The sequence below is a fragment of the Eleutherodactylus coqui genome, chromosome 7 (genome assembly GCF_035609145.1).
Source record: "Eleutherodactylus coqui strain aEleCoq1 chromosome 7, aEleCoq1.hap1, whole genome shotgun sequence".
In the NCBI taxonomy this organism is placed as follows: Eukaryota; Metazoa; Chordata; class Amphibia; order Anura; family Eleutherodactylidae; genus Eleutherodactylus; species Eleutherodactylus coqui.
The window spans coordinates 124,319,098-124,339,653 of NC_089843.1; the positions used below are offsets into that span (position 1 = coordinate 124,319,098).

Here is a 20,556-nt window from a genome sequence, read left to right on the forward strand (position 1 = left end):
TACTCTCTGTTCGTTGCCATGTATATTTTACATGCGTGAATGCAGTCGTCTATAAAAGTCCTAAGCAGGCAGAGTCCGCTGTCCTGCACATCGGAGAGCACACAGCTGGGGTGTCCTGAGAATGTTGAACGCAACTCGGACATCTAAATGTGGACTTTGGCTTCTTTCACATTGCAAGATCTGCTCTCTTTCTCTCTCGGGTTTCTGTCTCACATGCCAAAAATGGTATTTAGAGGGAAAGCTTTACAGAACCATAGGCTTTGTTGCATGAAACCGAGACCACTTTGGTTTACGTTTCACAAGGTCTTTGCCTCCATAAGACTTTTTAGCAGGATAGAAAAGCATCATCCACTGTGCTTTTTTGTAATCCCGATATAAAGACTGACTGGGATGGGAACCTTGTGAAAGGGAGAGCAAAGTGGTCTCCGTTTCACACACTAAAGGCATTGGTTCCATCCAGGTTTCCGTCCCAATACTGTTTTTGGCTTATGAGATTTGATTTCACATTTTGGTAATTAAAAAAGTATACTAGCAACAAAGTCATCAACACCCCTGCAAGCCTAAGGCTGCCTGTCCACGGGCGTTTTTACATTGCGCTCCCCATGGCAATAATCTGATAGGCTCACAGCGGAGATCTGTCTGCTGGCTCCTGCTCCCGGGTGGCGGGAGCCAACGCGGGATATCACAATGCCCGTGGACAGGCAGCCTTAGGCTGGGTTCACACGGGGCCGATTTGCCGCGGAAATTCCGTGTGGAATTTCGCTGTGGCAAATCCGCCTGCAGCTGCTAATCCCGGAATTGGCCAGCCATGTGGACGAGATTTGTCAAAAATCTCGTCCACACCAGACGGCGAGTCTGTCGCGGCAACGCCGGCAGAAGCCGGTGCTGCAGCGCAGATTCCCGGAACGCAGCATTTCAATTCTTTTTTTTCTCTGCTGCGACTGCACTCCTCTCTGTGGAAGCGCCAGCAGCAACAGAAAAGCATTCAACAAAGCCGCTCCAAAACCCGCGGCTAAGTGCGGCAAAACCGCAAGATTTCCGCCAAGAATACGACCCAGGCGAACCCAGCCTAAGGGACTGCCTGTGACCATTTGCTTCTTCTGGCTTTAATTTCTGTTTCATGCAGTTGATTTTCTGAATAAACTACGTTTAGACATATTTTAACAAAAAAAAGTTATGATTTTCCTTTAATTCTACACATTTTTCTTTACTATTTTTAGATATGCCAGTCGATGATGATGTACAAAGGTAAACTTTTCTATATAGTACTGAGGAGGACGTGCTGATTGTCTGAACTGCAGAATTGTGTAATCTACCTTCTTACAGTCTACAAGACAGACCTGAAATTGTTCCTTTGGCCAGGAGTTTTATGTTAGGTTATTGAGTGCACATTCACACAGTAATTGTCTCTCTCACTGTCTTCCTTTACTGTTACTGCTATACTCTTCTATTTCCCATGGGTCTTACTTGAATTACTTGACAAGGTCTAACTCTGAATACAAAGATCTCTCTTCTATAATGAAAAAAATAGAGCCCTTAGGCCGCTTTCCCATGAGTAAAAGAAAAGTAAAAAGCCCCAAAACACACGATTTTCTTGCGATGCAACAGCGCTACAAATCGCATGTAGGTGAAGCCCATGATTTTCTATGGATTCCTTCACATTAGCGATAACAAAAATTAGGGAGAGCGCCATAGCCAGAGGAAGAAAAATAATTATATGGGATTCTACTTACCAGGTGTCAGGCGGAGCAACAAAAAAGCTTTTTGTGTCCCGCCTGCACCGGGAATCCAAGTTCACCTTTTCTAAGGTTTCTTTGCTGAAGGGTCTTCTTGTTTTATCCAGGAGAGTAAATCTCTGTGTATCTAATAATACTCCACCACACTCTCCTGGAGAGCAGCAGCTTATAGAAATGCCCCAAAGTTTAAAATAAAAACATATGGGGAATAAATAATAAATAGAAAAAAAGAAAAAACTTGATAAAGGCGTCAGACGCAGAAACGCGTTGCTTTTAACGATTTACTTGTATTTGATTGTTATGTGGGGAATAAAAAGATTTGCTTTCTATTGAACTAAGGTTTCTTTAGAGGCTTATTCCCTTATCTACCTAAGGGCTAATGTTGTAGCGCAGCTATAAAGAAAGTTTTTTCTTTTTTTCTATTCACATTAGCGATGTTTTGTAGGCTGCGAGAAAAAAATTGCGGTTGTTAAATATTTGTTAGGTTTTGTAGCCCATGTTTCCCTATAGAGCCTTCTATTCTGTTGCATCGCACGAAAACAGTTGCTATGAAACTTTTACAGTAGGAAATCCTACTGTAAAAGCCCTAAAATAAGATCTAGCTGCATAAAAAAAAAGAATACACCACCTAACAGCTGCTGTCAAGTTTCCGCACTTTTCCTTGAAGGTCCTTGGCACTAGTTTGAAGTCTTCTGTCAGCCTTCTTGGATTGGAGGTTCAAAATTCCCGTCTCCCGGGAGCGTTGGCTCTGATTGGTTCTCGAGAGCTTCTCTTTCCACACTCTGTCTCTGTTCTGCCATGATGGAGGGTGGGAGGAGGAGTTGAGTATTTGAATATACTGTGACAGCGGCTGAGCGCGGCCAGTTAGTAATGAACTAGATGGACAGAGCCTGTCTCAGCTGTCCAGCTGCGAGCCTGCTCATTTCTACAGATGCGCAGCTGAACAGGAGCACTGAGGTACGGCGCCCCTTTGGGGATGGGAGCCCTTGGCAATTGCCCAATTTTTCTCCCCCCAATGCCGGCCCCACCTACTGGCTGTTACACTCCCATTATCCAAGCCTGAAGTAGAAAGGCCAGATAAAGTCTGCTGATCCACATGGTGCAGTTGTGGCTATTTTGTGCACTGACAATACAATTATACACCAATGTATTCAAGAGGTTACAGTCACTTGAAAAGAAATACTAGCTTGTGCAGATAATGCATTCTTAGACTAGTGGTACACAAGCATATTTTGGGTCTTTGTGTTGCCTGTGTCATTCTACGATCAGCAAGCAGCCTCATTACAGCTTATGAAGCTATATAGAAATCTTTCACATGGACCCATGGTCAATGTGAGAAAAAAACCCTAGCATGCCCCATTCTTGTCTTTTCTGAGGGATGAGAAATAGGATGTGCTATGCACATGAATGTACATTGTCTGTATATATCTGACAGGAGATAGTTGGGTGTCCATGTGCTGAACACAACTCATAGTTACAGCTGTGTGCCAAAAGACTAGCTCTTTATTTTGAACTTGTGTGGCTCTATAAATTATCTGTCCCTGCAGTACAGGATAACAGCCCACCCAATCTGACTTTGTAAAGTCGGGTTCACATCTGTACCGGAATCTCCGTTCAGAAGTTCCATTGCAGATCCGGCACAACATATTAGAAGAAATAGTGCTGCATGCAGCTCAGCAGAAACCGAATGGACCCCATTATAGTCAATGAGGTCCTTTCTGTGCTATTTGGTTCCATCATAAGATGGACCCCTTTGGATAGGGCATTACCCTTCCCTGTTCCCCGAAAGGAGCAGGCAAACTGAACCCCTGCCGCAGATGTGAAAGCTGCCTAATTCTACACTCAACAGAACTTTTATGTATTTATGAGAGCTACTATTTTCTCCTTTTTCTAGTCCTATTTTTGAAGAGGACACTCCATCAGTAATGGAGATTGAGATAGATGATCTTGATAAATGGATGAACAACATGAAAAACAGTAAGTATTTCATACACATTTCTTTATACTTCTGCTGTGAAATGACATGGTTTATCTCAGCAGCTCAAGCAGATCCGACAGATACAGCATATTATTTTTGTGTTTGCCTTATGATTGCATGTTTTTCTATTACTTACCTCTATAGGGGGGCTGTAATGTTGCCTTTGTTAGACAGCTTAGTGTAATGTGAACAGGTATTCTGCTTTCTTCCTCCACAAATGATTGCATGTAGATCGCATACAATAAGACACTGCGTGAAGAAAGAATTATTCCAGCTCTTATCCTATAAAATACAAGATGTAATGTGTTCCCTTACTGTGAAGTGGCATATAAATGACTATTGCTTATTGACAGCAATGTGTGATATTTATCAGAAACTAGACAAAAACCTCAAACACTAATAATGAAAAGTATTCCTTACACTATGCTGTACACTTTTAGGCCGTTTTCACACAGATGAGACGCACAAATAAGGACCCCATGAGCGATGCAGTAAAAGAAATGGCGGTATGTGCTATCTTTGGGCGTGCCCTCGCATTGCATCGCCCATTGTTTTTAACGGTGCCAGTGGCAGCATAGCACCACATACTAGATGCATGCGCTGCAATGCAATGTTTCCCTATTGAAAACAATGGGAGAAATTCCGCGATCCCCTGCTGCGGCTAACAGCTACTTCCCCAAAGTGATGCGAGGCAGTTATGATACAAAAAAGCCTCGCATCCAAGAGAAAATTGCCTGATGGCGATCGCAATATCGGGCCATGATTCACAGCCCAATAACGCACTTGCCCATGTAAAGTTAGCCTTAGGATACAAGGTGGTAATGATGTGGCAAAAAAGCATAGTAAAAATACTTATTTTTAAAAGTTGCTCTGCCACAGAAGGCGACACCACTACTGCCTCTTGTGAAGGTACCCTAAAGGTATAGGTACGTCCACACTTTGGCGGAATTTATCTACACATTTGCAGTAGAATTCTGCCAAAAAAGGTGCAAATTTTGGTGAATGCCGCATTTACGCAAAAATGTTTTACTTTTTTCATTTTTATGCCATACCTGCTACTTTTTGAAAAAGGGTGTTAGGCTTAATGAAAGGGTAAGTGCCCCCCCCTGCGCCTGACAGATTTACTATAATTTATGGTAGAACCTGGTATAAATTATAGCACAAATCCATGCCAGCTGATAATTGCCATAGATTTGCTTTTGTAGTGGACTGACTGGCCAAAAATGTGTAAGACGCATGCACTTTTAATAAACTCCGGGCATTGTAGCTTTTAGTACATTTTCCTAATAAAAATTTTCCTTGTGGCTTTTTTTGTGCTACATGTGGATTTTGATGCGGATTTGACATGGATTTCTCAAAGGATAAAATAGGAGACATTTCTGCCACAGAACAGGCATGATGTAGAATTAAAAATTCATAACATAGTAACACTATCTAGCAGTGCATTAGTATGTAAGGCTGAAATAAGACATACGTCCATCCAGCTCAGCCTATTATCAGAGGAAGGCAAAAACCCCAGGAAGCAGAAGCCAATTTTCCTCATTTTAGGAAAAAAAATCCTTCTTGACTCTCGTCTGGCAGTCAGAATAATCCCTGGATTAACAACCCTTTTGACGTAATCAGTGACTATAACATGTAATATTGTATTGCTCAGGAAAGGTGTCCAGGCCCCTCTTGAACTCTTTTATTGAATTTGCCATCGCCACATCTTCAGACAGAGGGTTCCACAGTCTCACTGCTCTTACAGTAAAGAACCCCCTTCTATGTTGGTGTAGAAACCTTCTTTCCTCTAGAAGTAGAGGATGCCCCCTTGTTTCAGTCCTGGGTATAAATAGATCACAGGAGAGATTTCTTTGTTGACCCCTGATATATTTTGTAATATTCCCTGAATTTTCAACAGATTTTTTTTCACTACTCACGCAAAGGGTTGTAAAAACACCATCCACATGCATTGTAAATTGTTGACGTGTTTTACCATGTGCAGAGCTGTGTTTTACTGCAGATTTTTGCGCAGTAACAACGTAGGCAAGCAAGCTGATGATGTCACATCCTATTTGTCCCCTCTTAGTGGCATAGTAACCTGCGTAAAACAACGCTGTGAAATGCATATTTACGGCATTGTTTTTACGCAAACCATTCATATCAATGGGCAAAGTAGTGTGTGAAATACACGCTCCAACATCAAAAATAGAACATGCAGCGCGCAGCTTCCGCACGTTAAATGTGCTGCCCAAAAATGGCTGTGTGAGAGGCCCCATTGAAATAAATGGAGGTTTAGTGCTGCGTAATTCAGGCGTGCAGTAAGCAGCAAAAAAACACCTGTGTGAGAGTGGCCTTAGGCTACTCTCACACAGGACACCTTTTACTGCGATTAGTAGAGTGTAACCACAGTACAACGCCGCCATCGATTTCAATAGGACCTCGCAAACCAGCGGTCGAATATGGCGTTTTTAACGCCCGCGATTTTAGAGCGCTGTCTGCTCTGTTTTCGTGCGTTTTGGCAATTTTTGGTTCAAATAAGTTTTTATTGAATATAAATCTGACATGGAAATAAGCTTAAGAGGAATCTGTGAGAACGAGAGGGGAGAAAGGGGGGTGGGGGGGGGGGGTTCTGGGAGTAGAGCAAGTCTACCCTGAGAAGTTCAGTCAACTGACGGGAGCAAAACGGTAATTACTTCAATAAACGTCATCCTCTCCTCTCCTCTAGCTTTATGTGGAGTTCAAGTCTGGGTATTGGTCTCAAACTCATTTGGGATTGTAGAGGAGGATCCTCCTTTCCAATCAGATAGGCTTAACTCAACTAAACAAAGACACTCACGTAGACGTTTGGGGAGGAGGAAAGACACTATATATTGGGGGGCAGAAGATAAGCATGTGTGGGAAGGGTGGAGGGGGTGGGACCAGGGTCAGGAGACGTTCCCGGGCGGAGTTACCTCTAGTCGCTAGCCCGAATGGAGGTTTGTTCGACTGATCCGTGGTCTATCCAGCATTTGAGGTCATCTGAGTCTCTAAACACGACCCATGGTTGCCACGTCCTATAGTATGTTTCCCAGGATTTCGGGTCGTCAGCCCCCAACTCTTCAAATCTCATGGGGGTGTGGAGTTCCTCCACCCACATGCCCCTGGTTGGGGTAGTTGAGGATCGCCAGAACCTTGGAATAAGTCTTCTCACTGCTAATATGAAGTGTTTTAAGATGTTCGTTTTAGCAATTTTTAACGCACCTCATAACCCGTCGCGGTCATGCGGTGAGCTGTAAAACGCTGTCAAACGCTGTAACATGCATTCGAAAACGCCACACGAAATTGCGGTAAAATGCTGCGGTTTCACATGGTGTTTTCTGAGCGCTTGTGTGAGAGCTGCCTTAGACTGCAACACTACCCAGATTTGTATATACAGTGCTGTTTGTATATACTGATTCCAGCATCAGTTACAAAAATGTTGGGATTGTATGTTTAGCTATATTTTTAAGTTAATAAAATAGACGCAAGATATGTTTTACATTTTGCTTTGTTTGTAATTTCGCGTAGACTTCAAATAATTCTACAAAATAAAATAATTAAATACTAAAAATTTCAACTAAAAACCCACAACCAGTGTGTTTGAGATGAAAAAAGTAACGAATTAGATGATAGCTTTTAATGGTCAATCTGATTTATTTAGTCTCGCCTTCTCTCTGCAGTTTTCAGGGTATTGAGGATAGGGGAATTGGTGTCTCCCAGTACTAGGGTAACGGAAAGGCTCCTCAGGAAGGTGTGATGTCTCAGGATGAAATTGAGCTATGGGCTCGCACCTCTAAAACCGATAAGGTGGGCAGGGGCAATAGATTGATTTGGGTTGAGTGCCAGGGGCTAGAATGTGTCCTGTAACCTACTTTTCTGCTTATTGGGCTGGCAGGTTGGTGGTGATGGGTCTATTGCTACGACACAAAGATGGGTCTTTTTTGCCTCAGTATCAATTTACAACTATTTTTCAGAGGGCATTACCTACCTTGGGTCTTGATAGTTTGCTACATATTCTTTTTGCATAGGAGTGGTGACCAAGGCTGCAAGTTGGGGATTGAATCCTGATGTGGATAAATGCATTAGCAGCTGGCAATCTCATCATTATAGATCATACATTCATAATGTTGCAAGGGGTATTCTGGGGGCCTTTTGTTGGATAGAACCATTTCTTGTCATTTTGATGCATATTGGGATGGTTTTTCATGATTTTCTAGGTCATGGAGTGATTTTCATATGGATTGTCGGGCACTCCTTTGTGCATTGGGGAGCTGAACCAACCAAAGTGTGTCTCAATGGGAGAGAGCTCCAGTTTTCCAGGGACGGTGCAGTTGTCAGGTGGCTGGAATTCAGAGCTATAGTATGGAGTCAGGTGTTGCTGGAGATACATCGTTTTGCTTTGCTGGACAGGGCCCTGGATATGTTTCCGAGAATTGATTAGGATATATGGTATGACCTTTTATGTCTCTGGTCCCTGGGATGATCGCAGCATGGTCTGAGACCATCTCTTGCAAAATCTAGCATACTACCTGTTTGGTGAAAAACCTTAATAAGCCCCATGTGAAAGTGAACTTTGGCATGAGCGTGCAACACATTGACTTGGAGTCTGGGCATAGAAATTACTGGCTAAATGATGGGATTCATTTGATTGCAGGGTGTATCAATTTGTGTGCACTGGTGATTCAGAGAAGGATTAAGCAGGACTTGTTATTGTTACGTGCATTGCAAGCTTGAGCTGTCAAGGCATGCTCGCTGTAGCAGGTGGGGGTCCTTGGAGTCAGTTCTAAATTGCTGGGAGGGAAGTCATGCGGAGTGTGACCCACCCCTTTTTCTTAGAATGACTATTGTTTGGTGTAGCACTTTGGAGGCTTTGACAGGGTAGAGTACCTGAGAGCTAGGTAACCTTTATAGTAGCCATTTGTCATGGTTACTGGTGCCTCTGAGCCAGTGGTGTCACCTGGGGGTAAAAGGTAGTTATATTTGGTAAGTTGTTTGGGTGTCAGATTTTGTGGCTCCAAAGATCTCCCTCCATATTTTTGTATAATGGTTCACAATAAATATTTTGTATATGGTAATGTTATGTTTCAGAAAAATGGCTTCTGTGGCCAATTTATTCCCAAAAATTAAAATATCAGTGTTTTTACTGGTTATGAAGGGGTTGGTGGCTTGGAAGATAAGTTTTGAAGAAGTAGGGATATAACTGGACCGGTCTCTACAATACTCATGTTATGGTATTTACTGGTAGACTGTAGGGATCCCAGTCTGACATTGCACCTAAACCTTGATGCCATATCTTAAGGATATGCCATCGGTGTCTGATTAGCTCACATTCGGTTGGTGGAGCCTCACAATCCCTATGTAGTTTTCCCAGACACGGCTTACAACCACAGTGACAACTTTCAGAATTTGTTACGTTATATGCTCTCATTGTGATATATCATGTATACTCTCCATTGTATCTCTACCATACTGAATTACTTCATAATATGCTTGTGTATTTGCAGGTTGTCGCTTGTCCACCCTTGAAGAAGAAAACAAAGTTTGCACAAGGTAAAATACACTTGCATCATGCTACTACTAAGTGGCTCTAACCAAAGTACAGATACCAATGTGGCTATTTATATACAGTATAATAACCGGGGTAAGGTGTGCTTATAATAAAACACTGTCCTTATAGGCAGCAGGGGCAGGGCTCATATCGCAAGAGGATTATGATGAAAACTAAAATGGTAGTCAGTACAGATAAACTAGCTGCAGGCAAATAGTCCTACATTTTATAAAAACCAATAAAAACTATCATAGTAGTTTTTCTCTGTAGTTCAGTATTGAGGCAAATATAATAAGGCAAAATAGTGAATTCAACACAATGGCTGTGGGATTTAGCTGATCATGAACAACTTAAATCATCATACAATTTCCAAAGAGCATACAGTATTACTTCTTAGGCTGGATTCCCACAGGGCAGAATCCTGCCGGAAATCTCGAGGGTTTGGCTGCACCGAAAAACAGTTAGATTTCCACTGGGAAAGCACTGCTTCAAAACCCATGTCACTTAGCCGCGGGTTTTGGAGCTGCGTGGCCGCATGCTTTTCCGTTTCGGACTGCGCTCCTATAGAGGAGAGTGTGGCCGCAACGAAAAAAAAAAAATAGACATGCTGTGGCCGAAGAATCCGTGCCGCAGCGCCAGTTTTGCCGCAATGGATTGGTCATCCTGGGTGGACGAGGTTTTTGACAAATCTCCTCCACATGGCTGGCGAATACCGGGATTAGCGGCCGCAGGCGGTTTTGAGGCAGCGAAATTCCAGACGGAATTTCCGTGCCAAATCCGCCCCGTGTGAACCCAGCCTTACAGCATTCATCAAATGTGCAAAACACATGAGTTGAGTAAGCTCTCTTGGTGCCCAAGGCATGGTGGTATGTGCCCCCCCTCTACCCGGTCCCTAAATTTTTATATATATATTATATAATTATATATATATATATATATATATATATATATATATAAAAACAGGACTTCAGTTTGGAATTTGTTAAAACAACATTTTGCCACTTGACGTGAAATTGTTGTCATGGAGCCTCAGAAGATGATTGATGAAAAAGTGTACTTTTTACGATGGAGGCTTGTGTGTTTGATTGCTATAGACATAGTTTTTCGCCCCTTGCATGGATGTAGATAATTTGAGGCATGAAGTTTCTTGTAGATACTATGGTGATGATGAGTGAGTGTGAGGCATGGCGTGTAGTTACATTATGTATTCGCATGAGGGCAGAGTTGTTTTAATAATAAACTGCACCACATCAGTATAAGGTGTTGTGACGCTCCAGGGGGTTAAACACCAGGCAAACAACAAAAGTCTGTTCATATTGGTTTATTCACACGAGAGGTTATAACATAAACAGCTGGTATCCCAGTAAAAGTAGAAGAAATCAAAAGTCCTTTAAGTTCAATGCAGTAAGTAGTATGAACATCTGAACATCCTTTTTATCCATAGCAATAAACAATATAACAGGGGTAGTTCTGTTTCAGACACCTTTTACCAGCTTGAAGTGGGGCCTCTTTGGTAGCAACCTCTTAGTAGACTTGTGAGTAGCTTCCTCTAGTCAGTAGTAGCAGGAACAGGGTTCTCATCAGCCTCCTGGGAAGACCAATTCCTGTTTTAGTCTTCCACAGTGCATATGTCTGAAGCTCTCAGACTCAGACGGAGACACAGACAGAGACACAGACAGAGACTCAGACAGAGACTCAGACAGAGACACACACCACACCCTGTTCTGCAAACCGACTCCTTTTATATCTAGCAGTTGCCTGAGCTCCACTTGGTTCCCTGGCTCAGGTGAAAACCTGTACTGGAGAGAGGATGCGAGGCCTACATCACCGAGTTGAGCAACCTCTGCGACACATACCTTCCATCCCTGACTTCTCCACTCACCCTGCTACAGTGTCTATATATTAACACATGCAGGTCTCAGTAAAGGGCTCACCAGCTTACAATATACCACCTCTCCTTTATGAACGGGAAATACCCTCTTGGACGCAAGTCATTAGGCCGCTAAACACTTTGTCTTGAATTGTTCTAGTTTGTTCCTACTCAACACTTATGGTAACTCTTATAGCTTTAAGCAAATGATCAATGTTATCAGGAGGGAAATTATATTTCTACAATGGTAGGATACTCTCTGCCACCATCAGATAAATCCAGCCTTGTTCTCTTTGACTCTGTGTTGGATATGGACTGTACACAGGGGCTCTTAGCAGGTTTTGAAGGGGTAAGACTTGCTATAGAGGCTTGAATCTCTTCCCTAAGCCATAACTCTTTCATTAGAGATGACTGTTCTTCTTTAAGCACTTTAGAAATGCATTTAGCAAACAGAACTAACTTATACAAAATTCAAGTTTCTTAGAGCACACGATGCATTGCTTAACATGCTTTTGGGAACAACCTTAGTCTTTTGGCTTCCTGAAAAACGAATAATAATCCTATATATATCTCACCCACAGAAGGTCACTCACACACTGCCTAACTGCCAATGGCTCTCCTTTATTGCATCCATTGCCTCCATTAGGAGACGTTTCCCAAATTGTCCCACTCCAGGAACGAACGTTCGCCATCTTCTGTGCCCATGCATTCTTTAATTCTGGCATCAGAGGAAGTGGGAGAGACTTCAGATGTTGAGTACTGCATTCCTTGCCCCCGTGTGTCGTGTTTAATGCACATTTGCAGAGCAAACAGGGCACCCTACTGATGTCTTGCGGAGCATGTATGTGCACAAGAAGAGCAGGGAGATGCCACAGCTGTGTAGATCTTCAGAAGAGATTCTGGACAGCATCATAGAACACTCAAAGAAAGTGAGCTGGCTTGGAAGCCACCATCAGAAGTGCTGGCCATATGAACTGGGGAGAAAGGAGGGCCTTCAGACTCCTGATCAAGTCTGACTAAGGGTTATGTTTAGAGTTGAGCGAACGTATTCTTCCAAGCTTGATGCTCGTTCGAGTATTAGCATACTCGATGGTGCTCGCTACTTGAGCGAGCATCACGCCATGTTTGACCCCGCCCCAGTTTGGCCCCTTCCCGTTGCGCACGTCAACGGTAGTTTGTGGCTGGCAAGAGAGAGAGACTCCCATTGAAGTCAATGGGGTTAGTTACTCGAATAGAGCTCTTGAATTTTACGAAAAGCTTGACTCGAATAACGAGGACCCGAGCATTTGGGTACTCGCTCATCTCTAGTTATATTCTCTTTGCTTGTCCACAGCTACTAGACAGACATTCTGTCTATGTCCTCTGCAAGGACAGAAAGAACACTTGAGTCGGTAGGAAGGAGGTCTGTCTTTCTGCCTCTACAGGGGTTGAGGAGCATTCTCAACTAATGCTGTCATGACTCGTGAAGTGGAAAGAATGATGAAAGAATATGGCACACTTCCGAGCTTCTTATGCCTACACAATCATTCTGTTCTTGGGCTATAATTAAGGGAATGATCTTAGTACTGCTGCTTCCCTACACATATCTGTATACGTGCAAGTTTTCCTACTTTGACCCGTATTCTCTGTACCTATAAATGTCATATATTGTGAGCAGAAGTGGAGACAGATGATAATATCTTCATTATCAGTCCAAATATTTAATCTCCAAGTAACGTGTGAAGATAGACGATGTCTTGCCCGATATCACTGCACTTCTTTAGAAAGCACATGTCATATTCGACAAGCTCTTATTATGTGTCTGAAAAATAGCAGCCCAAGAGACTGGCACCCACAACGTATTTCCAGCCAATTTTCAAACCTCCTGCTTCCTCCATGGGATTCATTAAAGACAAAATCAATCCTTCCATCTAGAGCGCACCCCTGTTGCTAGGCAATTATTTTATAAAGATTGCTGGAGCACAGGCTGGCGCAGAGTCAATTGCATCCTATATAGCATCCTTCCATTAGCATTGTGCTGCTGTCTCTGGTCTAGGCAGAAATGCCAATAAGAACACAGCATTTCCAATGCATGCAGCGTTTAGGCTTGTTTTCAACATCAGTCACAAAAAGGCTGCATGCACAGAATATATCTCTAGCAAAATCCCCTATATTGGCAGCCTGCTCAGGTATAAATCTCATGCAGGAAGACACAATCCATACTAGGCAATTTTGTGAAGATGATTTAAAGGTCCAAATAAATCCGTAGTCTATTGTACAGTTCAGTTCACTCAAATCAATACACTAATAGAAACTGCTGATTGATGTGCTACGTATGGTCTAGGTTATATTCTACATAAGACATCTGGAGTAAGAAGGTTATCTGCCACTTAGGCTGCATCTTTCCAGCATATTTCCATTTCATGCGGTATCTCGGTCATTAAGTAATGATATTATTAAAGAAATATTGGAAAACCTATTCACCATGAGATTAGAGTGCCAGTAGGGGGCCTCTAAATATGAAGCTCAGGGCAAATTAGGTAAAATTATACTCTAAGACACTGATTCTGGCTTAAAACTGGTGTGTGCCAGCCTTTATTCACTTCACAGCACACAATTTTACAACATATCACAACGCTAGAGTGCATGCGCAGTAAAGTAAACCCTGCCGGCTAGCCACTTACTAAACAATTGCATTCTCTCTATCAGTCACTGTGTCTACCACTCAGCAGACTCAAATCTAATGAACAGGTTGCATCTTTAACCTTTTAGTGCCACGGGGCTCCCACAGTCCCTGGCCATGCCTGTCTTTTCTCCAGACTGTGAGCCAAGACTTACAGACACACATCTGTTTTTATTTAGCCATCTCAGGTGATTCTTAAGACATCCCAAGACCCCCAAGACCCAAATTGTTCTGCCTATATGAAGTAGAGTCTACTCTTCTCTCCAACTTTGGCGATCCAGGCCATTTTCTTAGGTTCTACACTTAAACCATTGCAGGAAGTACTCTGGATGCAGACAGCATGAGCACCTAGAGTTTTGGGGTGAATAGTAGCAACTTACATGTGAGGACATTTTCTCAGTTAAGGATAACTAGTTTACTAACCTTCAGTAAACAGCTACATCCCCATGTCCATAGTTGCATACACTTTCAAGCGTTTTCGTGAAACTGGGATCAACAAAGATCAACCACAAAGTGGGAGGCTATGGGTGACTATAAAAACAAATGTTAAGTCCCTCGTGCTGCTCAAGATAGATGGCAAACTGCTCCTGAAGATCAAGCAGATTTAGATGTAAGGCCCATTTAGACACAATGATTATTGCTCAAAATTCGCTCAAAAGCCGTCTTTTGTGCGATAATCGTTGTGTCTAACTGCACTGACAGCGTGCTAAGACAGCAATCAGCCTTAGCAGAGATTCACAGAGGGATACAACTGATACTATTGGTTCAGCTGTATCCCGCCCCCTAAACACAGGCTGGGTATGAAGAACAGAGTGATCCAGCTGTGTTCTCCATACCCCACTCGGAGCACCCAGCTGTATACAGCTGGATGCAGAAGACAAGTGGGGCCAGCTCGCTTGTCTTCTGCATCCTCCGCTCGGAGCGCTCGGCTGTATAACAGCCGGGCGCTCCGAGCCGGGAACAGCTGGATGCAGAAGACAAGTGGGGCCACCCCACTTGTCTTCTGCATCCTCTGCTTGAAGCGCAAGGTGATCGCTCAGCGTATGAGCAATCACTTTGCGCTGTAAATGACACAACGATTATCACTCAAAAGTCACTCAAAAGACATCTTTTGAGCGATAATCGTTTTGTCTAAATGGGCCTTTAGGCCAAGGCATATATGTACATAACAACATCTCTTTAGTGACAGTCTGATCACTGAGACCTCTGCGATCCCAAGAACAAGTTGGTTTTGCCTACCGGTCTCCTTTAAAGGGAACCTGTCACCTGCCTAAAGCAGCATAAACTAACTTCTGGTGCTGTTAGATGAGCTAATAGGGAGCTGTGTGATGTGTTTATTATACTCTTCAACTTTTCAGAGTCCCGTGCGTGCGCTCTTCTATAGAAGTCTATGGAACAGCGTGCGTGCGTGACTCTGAGAGATATTTGCTCGGTGCATGGACTTCAGCGGCCGGCTTTGCAGGAACCAGGAGAGTATAAACGTTAGAGACCCTGTCACCTCACCTAACCGCACCAGAAGTTAATTTATAGTGCTTTAGGCAGGTGACAGGTTCCCCTTAAAATTAATGGCATGAAAATGCTGAGTGATGGCAATGAAAAGGGAAAATAAAGACGTTTTCAGGATCAGTGGAGGTCTGAGTGGATGGACAAACACATATCAGAATTTTTTTTGTACTGTATGTCCTATCAACCTATCATAAAACATTATGGTGGGGAACCCACATTCGCAATCCATTTGACTCGCTTGCAAATATTTGGCAGCTATATCTAATCTCTACTTTAATCTAAGGCTTATTGAAATGTAACAGATGATACAGTCATCCTATGGATCATTAAGCCTAAAATCCAATTAGGGTATTATCATTAGTATCAAGCTCTAATTGAAACCTTGCGTCTGCATAAAGATACATGATCACTTTTCTAGTCTCAAACACAGTGATGGATTATGTGGACCAAAGACTCAAGGCTGTTCACACAAGTTGGGCCCCACATGTCCCAATATGATTGCCCATAAGGGTATGTTCATATGTAGCAGATTTGGTGCTGATTTTGACGTGAATATGCAGCAGAGTTCATCCTTTTAATTCAAAGGGCGAAATCTGCTGCAGATTCACATCATAATCTGCATCAATAGCCCAGATTTTGACGCAGTATTTGGTGCAGAATCACACCAAAATCCGTTGTGTGTGAATGTACCCTAATGGTATGTGTATGCATGGTGGATTTTGCTGCTGAATTTTCCACGCCAAATCTGCCTGAAAAAACGCATCTGAAATCCGTGGCTACTCTACCACAAATACACACGTAATTTAGCCCTGTTAATGGACTAAAAATATACCACACACAAAGTATTACTATAATCCTCATGGCCTATATAATTAGCTCCATATTGTCACTCAGCAAAACCGACTACGCCTAGATCAACATTACTAATAATAACGCTATATAAGGGCCACTATGTAATACCGCCACCCATGATCACATATTACCACCACACAGTGATTGATATCAACATACTGTCACTGAATAAAGACCACTACAAAGATTATTACCAACAATAACACTATATAATACCCGCAGACTGTGACCACATAATGCCACCATAGTGCTACTGAAAAAAAATCATCCTATAAAGACCAATATTACCCCCTTCCCCCCACCTGCCCACACACGCACACGAGGCCATATAGCAGTGTATACTAGATCTACACAAGCACTTTACAGACCTTATTAGTGATTACAGTATCGTTATATCCAGTGATCACAGGTATCATCTCCTCTAACTGTAGTCATTCACATTCCTTCTTTCTTCATCTGGCCCAGACCATCCCAATGACTTCTTCTGGTCATAACCTGTCTCTATGGAATTTGACACACAAATATCTAACTCCTCAATTTTCCAGGAGCCTAGCTTCATTTTACAAACTTCCACATAATCTCTCCATTTATAGTGCCACAGATAGTAGTAATGCCACCTCTGGTAACCCACACAGTAATAGTATCCTCCTTTTTGTGCTCTCTGTAGGCCCCACATAGTAAGGGCCACTTTTCATGTCCTACACACAGTAAAAGTGCCCCTACTCAGTAATAATGCTCCCTTTATGTTTGCTCTCAGTAATAATGCCCCAAATAAGCTCACATTCAGTAAAAAATACTCCACATAGGCTCCCACTCAGTAATAATCCCACTCACGGGCTCAATTCAATAATGATGCACTTTCCAGACTTCCACTCAGTAACAATGCAACATATAGACCCCAACTCAGTAATAATACTCAGTATAGGCACCCCACTCAATAATGCCCCTCACAGGCACCCTTTCAGTGATATTACCCCCTATAGGCCCCCACTCAGTAATAATCCTTCTCATAGTTCCCCATTCAGTAATAATGCTCCATGTAGGCCTTCACTCAGTAATTATTCCCCTCAGAGGTCACTACTCAGTGATAATGCCCCAAATGGGCTCCAGACCCCTACAGTATCCCAATTCAGTTTCTCTGCTCAATAAACTACCCAGTGGTGTATAGTAAAAAGACGCCATACCTGTGCTGCTACTCCTCCAACTCTGAGCCTCTGCAGTCCACATTGCCCACACAGTTCTTTGGTTCACTTCAGGGTACAGTAATCATATGATTGCTGAGACCAATTCTCAGCCACTGCAATCACATGTGCATGTCACATGATCTCTCTACCAGGAACTCAGCGGTTCAGCAGTGTGGGCGGCACAGACTGCAGAGGCCAGAAGTGTGAGGAGCGGCGCAGGTGAGTATAATTTTTTTTTTACATTTTACTAGTGACGGATTATTAACCCTTTCCAATCCACTGTCTGACGCCTGAAGACATTCTAATTGAAGGCTGTGCAGCTCTGATGTCGGAACACATTCGGCAGGGTATTCTTACTGTATATTACTGGCCGCTCTGTTGTCTGGGGCCTCTCCAGCATGTCCCATACCATAGTACTGGCTCTAGCCAGCAGATGGCGCCATTGTACAATGGCAGAAAGAGTAAGCCCCCTAGGAATCCCTGAATCCAAAATGGGATTGCAAAGGAATAATAGGGGTAATTTGGGCAGCTGTGATCTCCCCCTGGGGCTTAAGGCCTAGAACGGCCACCTCTATTATAATCCACCATTGCTCCAACATGAAAATGAATCAGCAACAATTCTTCTTTTTTGATTTTACAAGCATCGCTGTCCTGAGCAATAGTTACCTGTATAATTCAAGATACAAACCCAGGAAGGAACTTCAGATTCAACGTAGTCCATTAGAAGGATATACTTATATAACCTTATTGTCTAGCCGCAAGGTCATTGTGCTGATGAAAATAGATTTTGGTTTACAAGAAAGCCACAAAGCAAATTAAAATAGCACAAACATATTTTATACTGTATTGGACTTGGAACAATTGAAAGATGAATTACGGCTGTGCAGAGCTAACCTGAGAGTTAAAGATCTCCGTTCATCAGAACAAGATATTAATATGGAATTTTATGATTTAGACACTAGCTTGATACTTGCAAAAAGGGAATTATTTATTCACATAGAAAATCATTCCCATCATTCAAAATATAACCTCTTTGCTCCACAGGACTGATAAATGTTCCATCTGGACTACTCAAATGTAGATATACTGTTTGCCAAGGCATTCCACACAGGTTCCATGCTGTTTAAATAGGCATCTTAGGCTTTTTTCACACATCCATTTTCTTTCCCATATAGCAGATATTGGGCTACACAATAATATTTTTGGCTAATCCCACCAAAATTGAAGAGTTTGGTTAACATCAATCTAATTATGGACAATATAAAGGGCTTGCCTCAGTTGATCTCTACTAGGTTCCAACTCAAGCTGGCTATACATTTGCCCTGCAGTGGGCACGTGGGCATTCATGGAAAAAGACAAATCCCCCAGCGCAAAAGCCAGTACATGATTATCCCCTCTGGCTAGAGATCTTGTGTGGACAGAAGGTATATAATCTGACCCTCTTCCATCTACAAGGTACCTCGCATTTGTGTTTATAAAACAGACAGTCAGGGTTGGAGTTTATTTGTAGCCCAGCAACATATTGGCCGGGATATTCCTATAAGACTGGTCCCTCATCCAAAAGGCTATATATATTTTGCAGAAGCAGATCTAATGGGACATCTTTGGGTACCTCCCAAACTAATGGTATCATACTCACGCAGGCGGTCATGGGCAGCACATCTTTTTTTTTGTTTGCTTATATTTCCCAGGCCGTCACTTAGTAATGACGCGGATATTCACAGCCTATAGGCCGCCTGCACATTGCTGGATTTGCATTGTGGAGTCCGGGGCGGGTGTCTACCTCTGGATTCTGCAGCAAATACCGCCCATAGCATGCTATGGAAAAGCGTTTTTTCCTGCCCCTGAGCGGAAATCAATTGTGATTTTCGATTCGTGGGGGAAAAAAACAAACAAGAAAAATCGCAGTATGCTCTATTTTCAGGCGGATTCCATGCAGATGGCTTCCATGGAAGCCTTCTGACCCGTGGCCCTTTCACAATCATCATTGCGGAAAGGTCACGGGATCTGCATCATCGCCTAGCCGACGGCGCATCATAATCTGTACTGCGCATGTGCGCATCTGCAGTACAGAATAAGAAGAATTCTGGACAGGTACACTGGGGTCACCGGCTGGGCAAAGAGTTGGATTCAACCTGGTCGTGTGCAGGTGGCCATATGCAATGTAATTGCACATGGGCTGGGGGTATATCCGCGACCATAAAGAACAATGGGCTCTATGTCGCGGATATCATTGGTAAAGTAGAACATGCTGTGTTTTAATTTCCGCAAGTGGATCATGCAATCCCAACCCACTAATGTGAGCAGAATTGTGTAATCCAATGCACTTCATTCATCCGCATATTACCGCAGGCCAAACGTTCGCGGAATCCGCAATTCCTATCAGGTCTTGTGAGACCGGCCTTAACTGGAGATTTTTTCCAAAAAGATAAAATACCCTTCAAATAAAGTAACAAGTATGATTTCGGTATAATGTAGCATGCTTCTAAAGTGATACATTTGGACTGACAGTGCACTTGCTTTCTAAATGTAATTAGCCTGTGTTGCACCTCTGCAGTAGATCTGACCATGTCTAACAAACATTTGTATTATTTTCTGTCTATTCTGTTTTGCAGTGCGGAGACCTGATAGTTTTTTAAACAACCTATTCTTCACCTCTCTATGCTGCAAGTGGATATTATCTCAAGACATGAAATCTCTGAATTATCTGCATAAAATGTTATATCTTTTTTTTTAAATAAAATTGTGGACTATTTTTACAAATAATGACACATGAACCTTAACAGTAATTAAGGTAAAAGACTGGTAACCCTGAACAGAGATGTATGCCAGAAAAGAAAAATATAGTTCTGCCTGGAAAACTGACATCATTCCTGCTATTTCTAGATACAGTTCATATATCATGGGCAGTCATATATCATCATTTTATAAAAAATGGGCAAGAAACTGCAAAAGGTGGAAAAGAGTTCAGTAATCACTGTGGACAATAATCTGCTAGGAATTCTATGTGCGCCAGGGGAAAATAATGATATTTAATAGCCAGAGCTTACCTTTATTTTCAGCTGCAGATCATAAATCCATTCCTTCTGGACTCAGTGGGCGACAGAGACTGACTTCTCCTTAGAGTTGTCTACTTTGGCTACAGGCCACATACCATAATAGTACAATGTTATGTCCTCTGTATATCAATCCTGCACAAGAGTAGTACACAATTGACTCT

At 42.6% G+C, this 20,556-nt stretch overlaps 1 protein-coding gene across 3 annotated transcripts in view; it reads left to right on the forward strand.

The window, feature by feature from the left end:
• Window positions 1-20,105, forward strand: part of TMEM154 (transmembrane protein 154) — a 31,464-nt gene extending 11,359 nt beyond the window's left edge. For all 3 annotated transcript variants that reach the window (XM_066573643.1, XM_066573642.1, XM_066573644.1), the window contains exons 3-6: window positions 1,221-1,248; window positions 3,631-3,713; window positions 9,219-9,264; window positions 19,952-20,105. In XM_066573643.1, coding sequence (XP_066429740.1) covers window positions 1,221-1,248; window positions 3,631-3,713; window positions 9,219-9,264; window positions 19,952-19,964 — 170 coding nt within the window. In that variant the 3' untranslated portion in view covers window positions 19,965-20,105. The remainder of the gene's footprint in view (window positions 1-1,220; window positions 1,249-3,630; window positions 3,714-9,218; window positions 9,265-19,951) is intronic.
• Window positions 20,106-20,556: the final 451 nt, after the last annotated feature.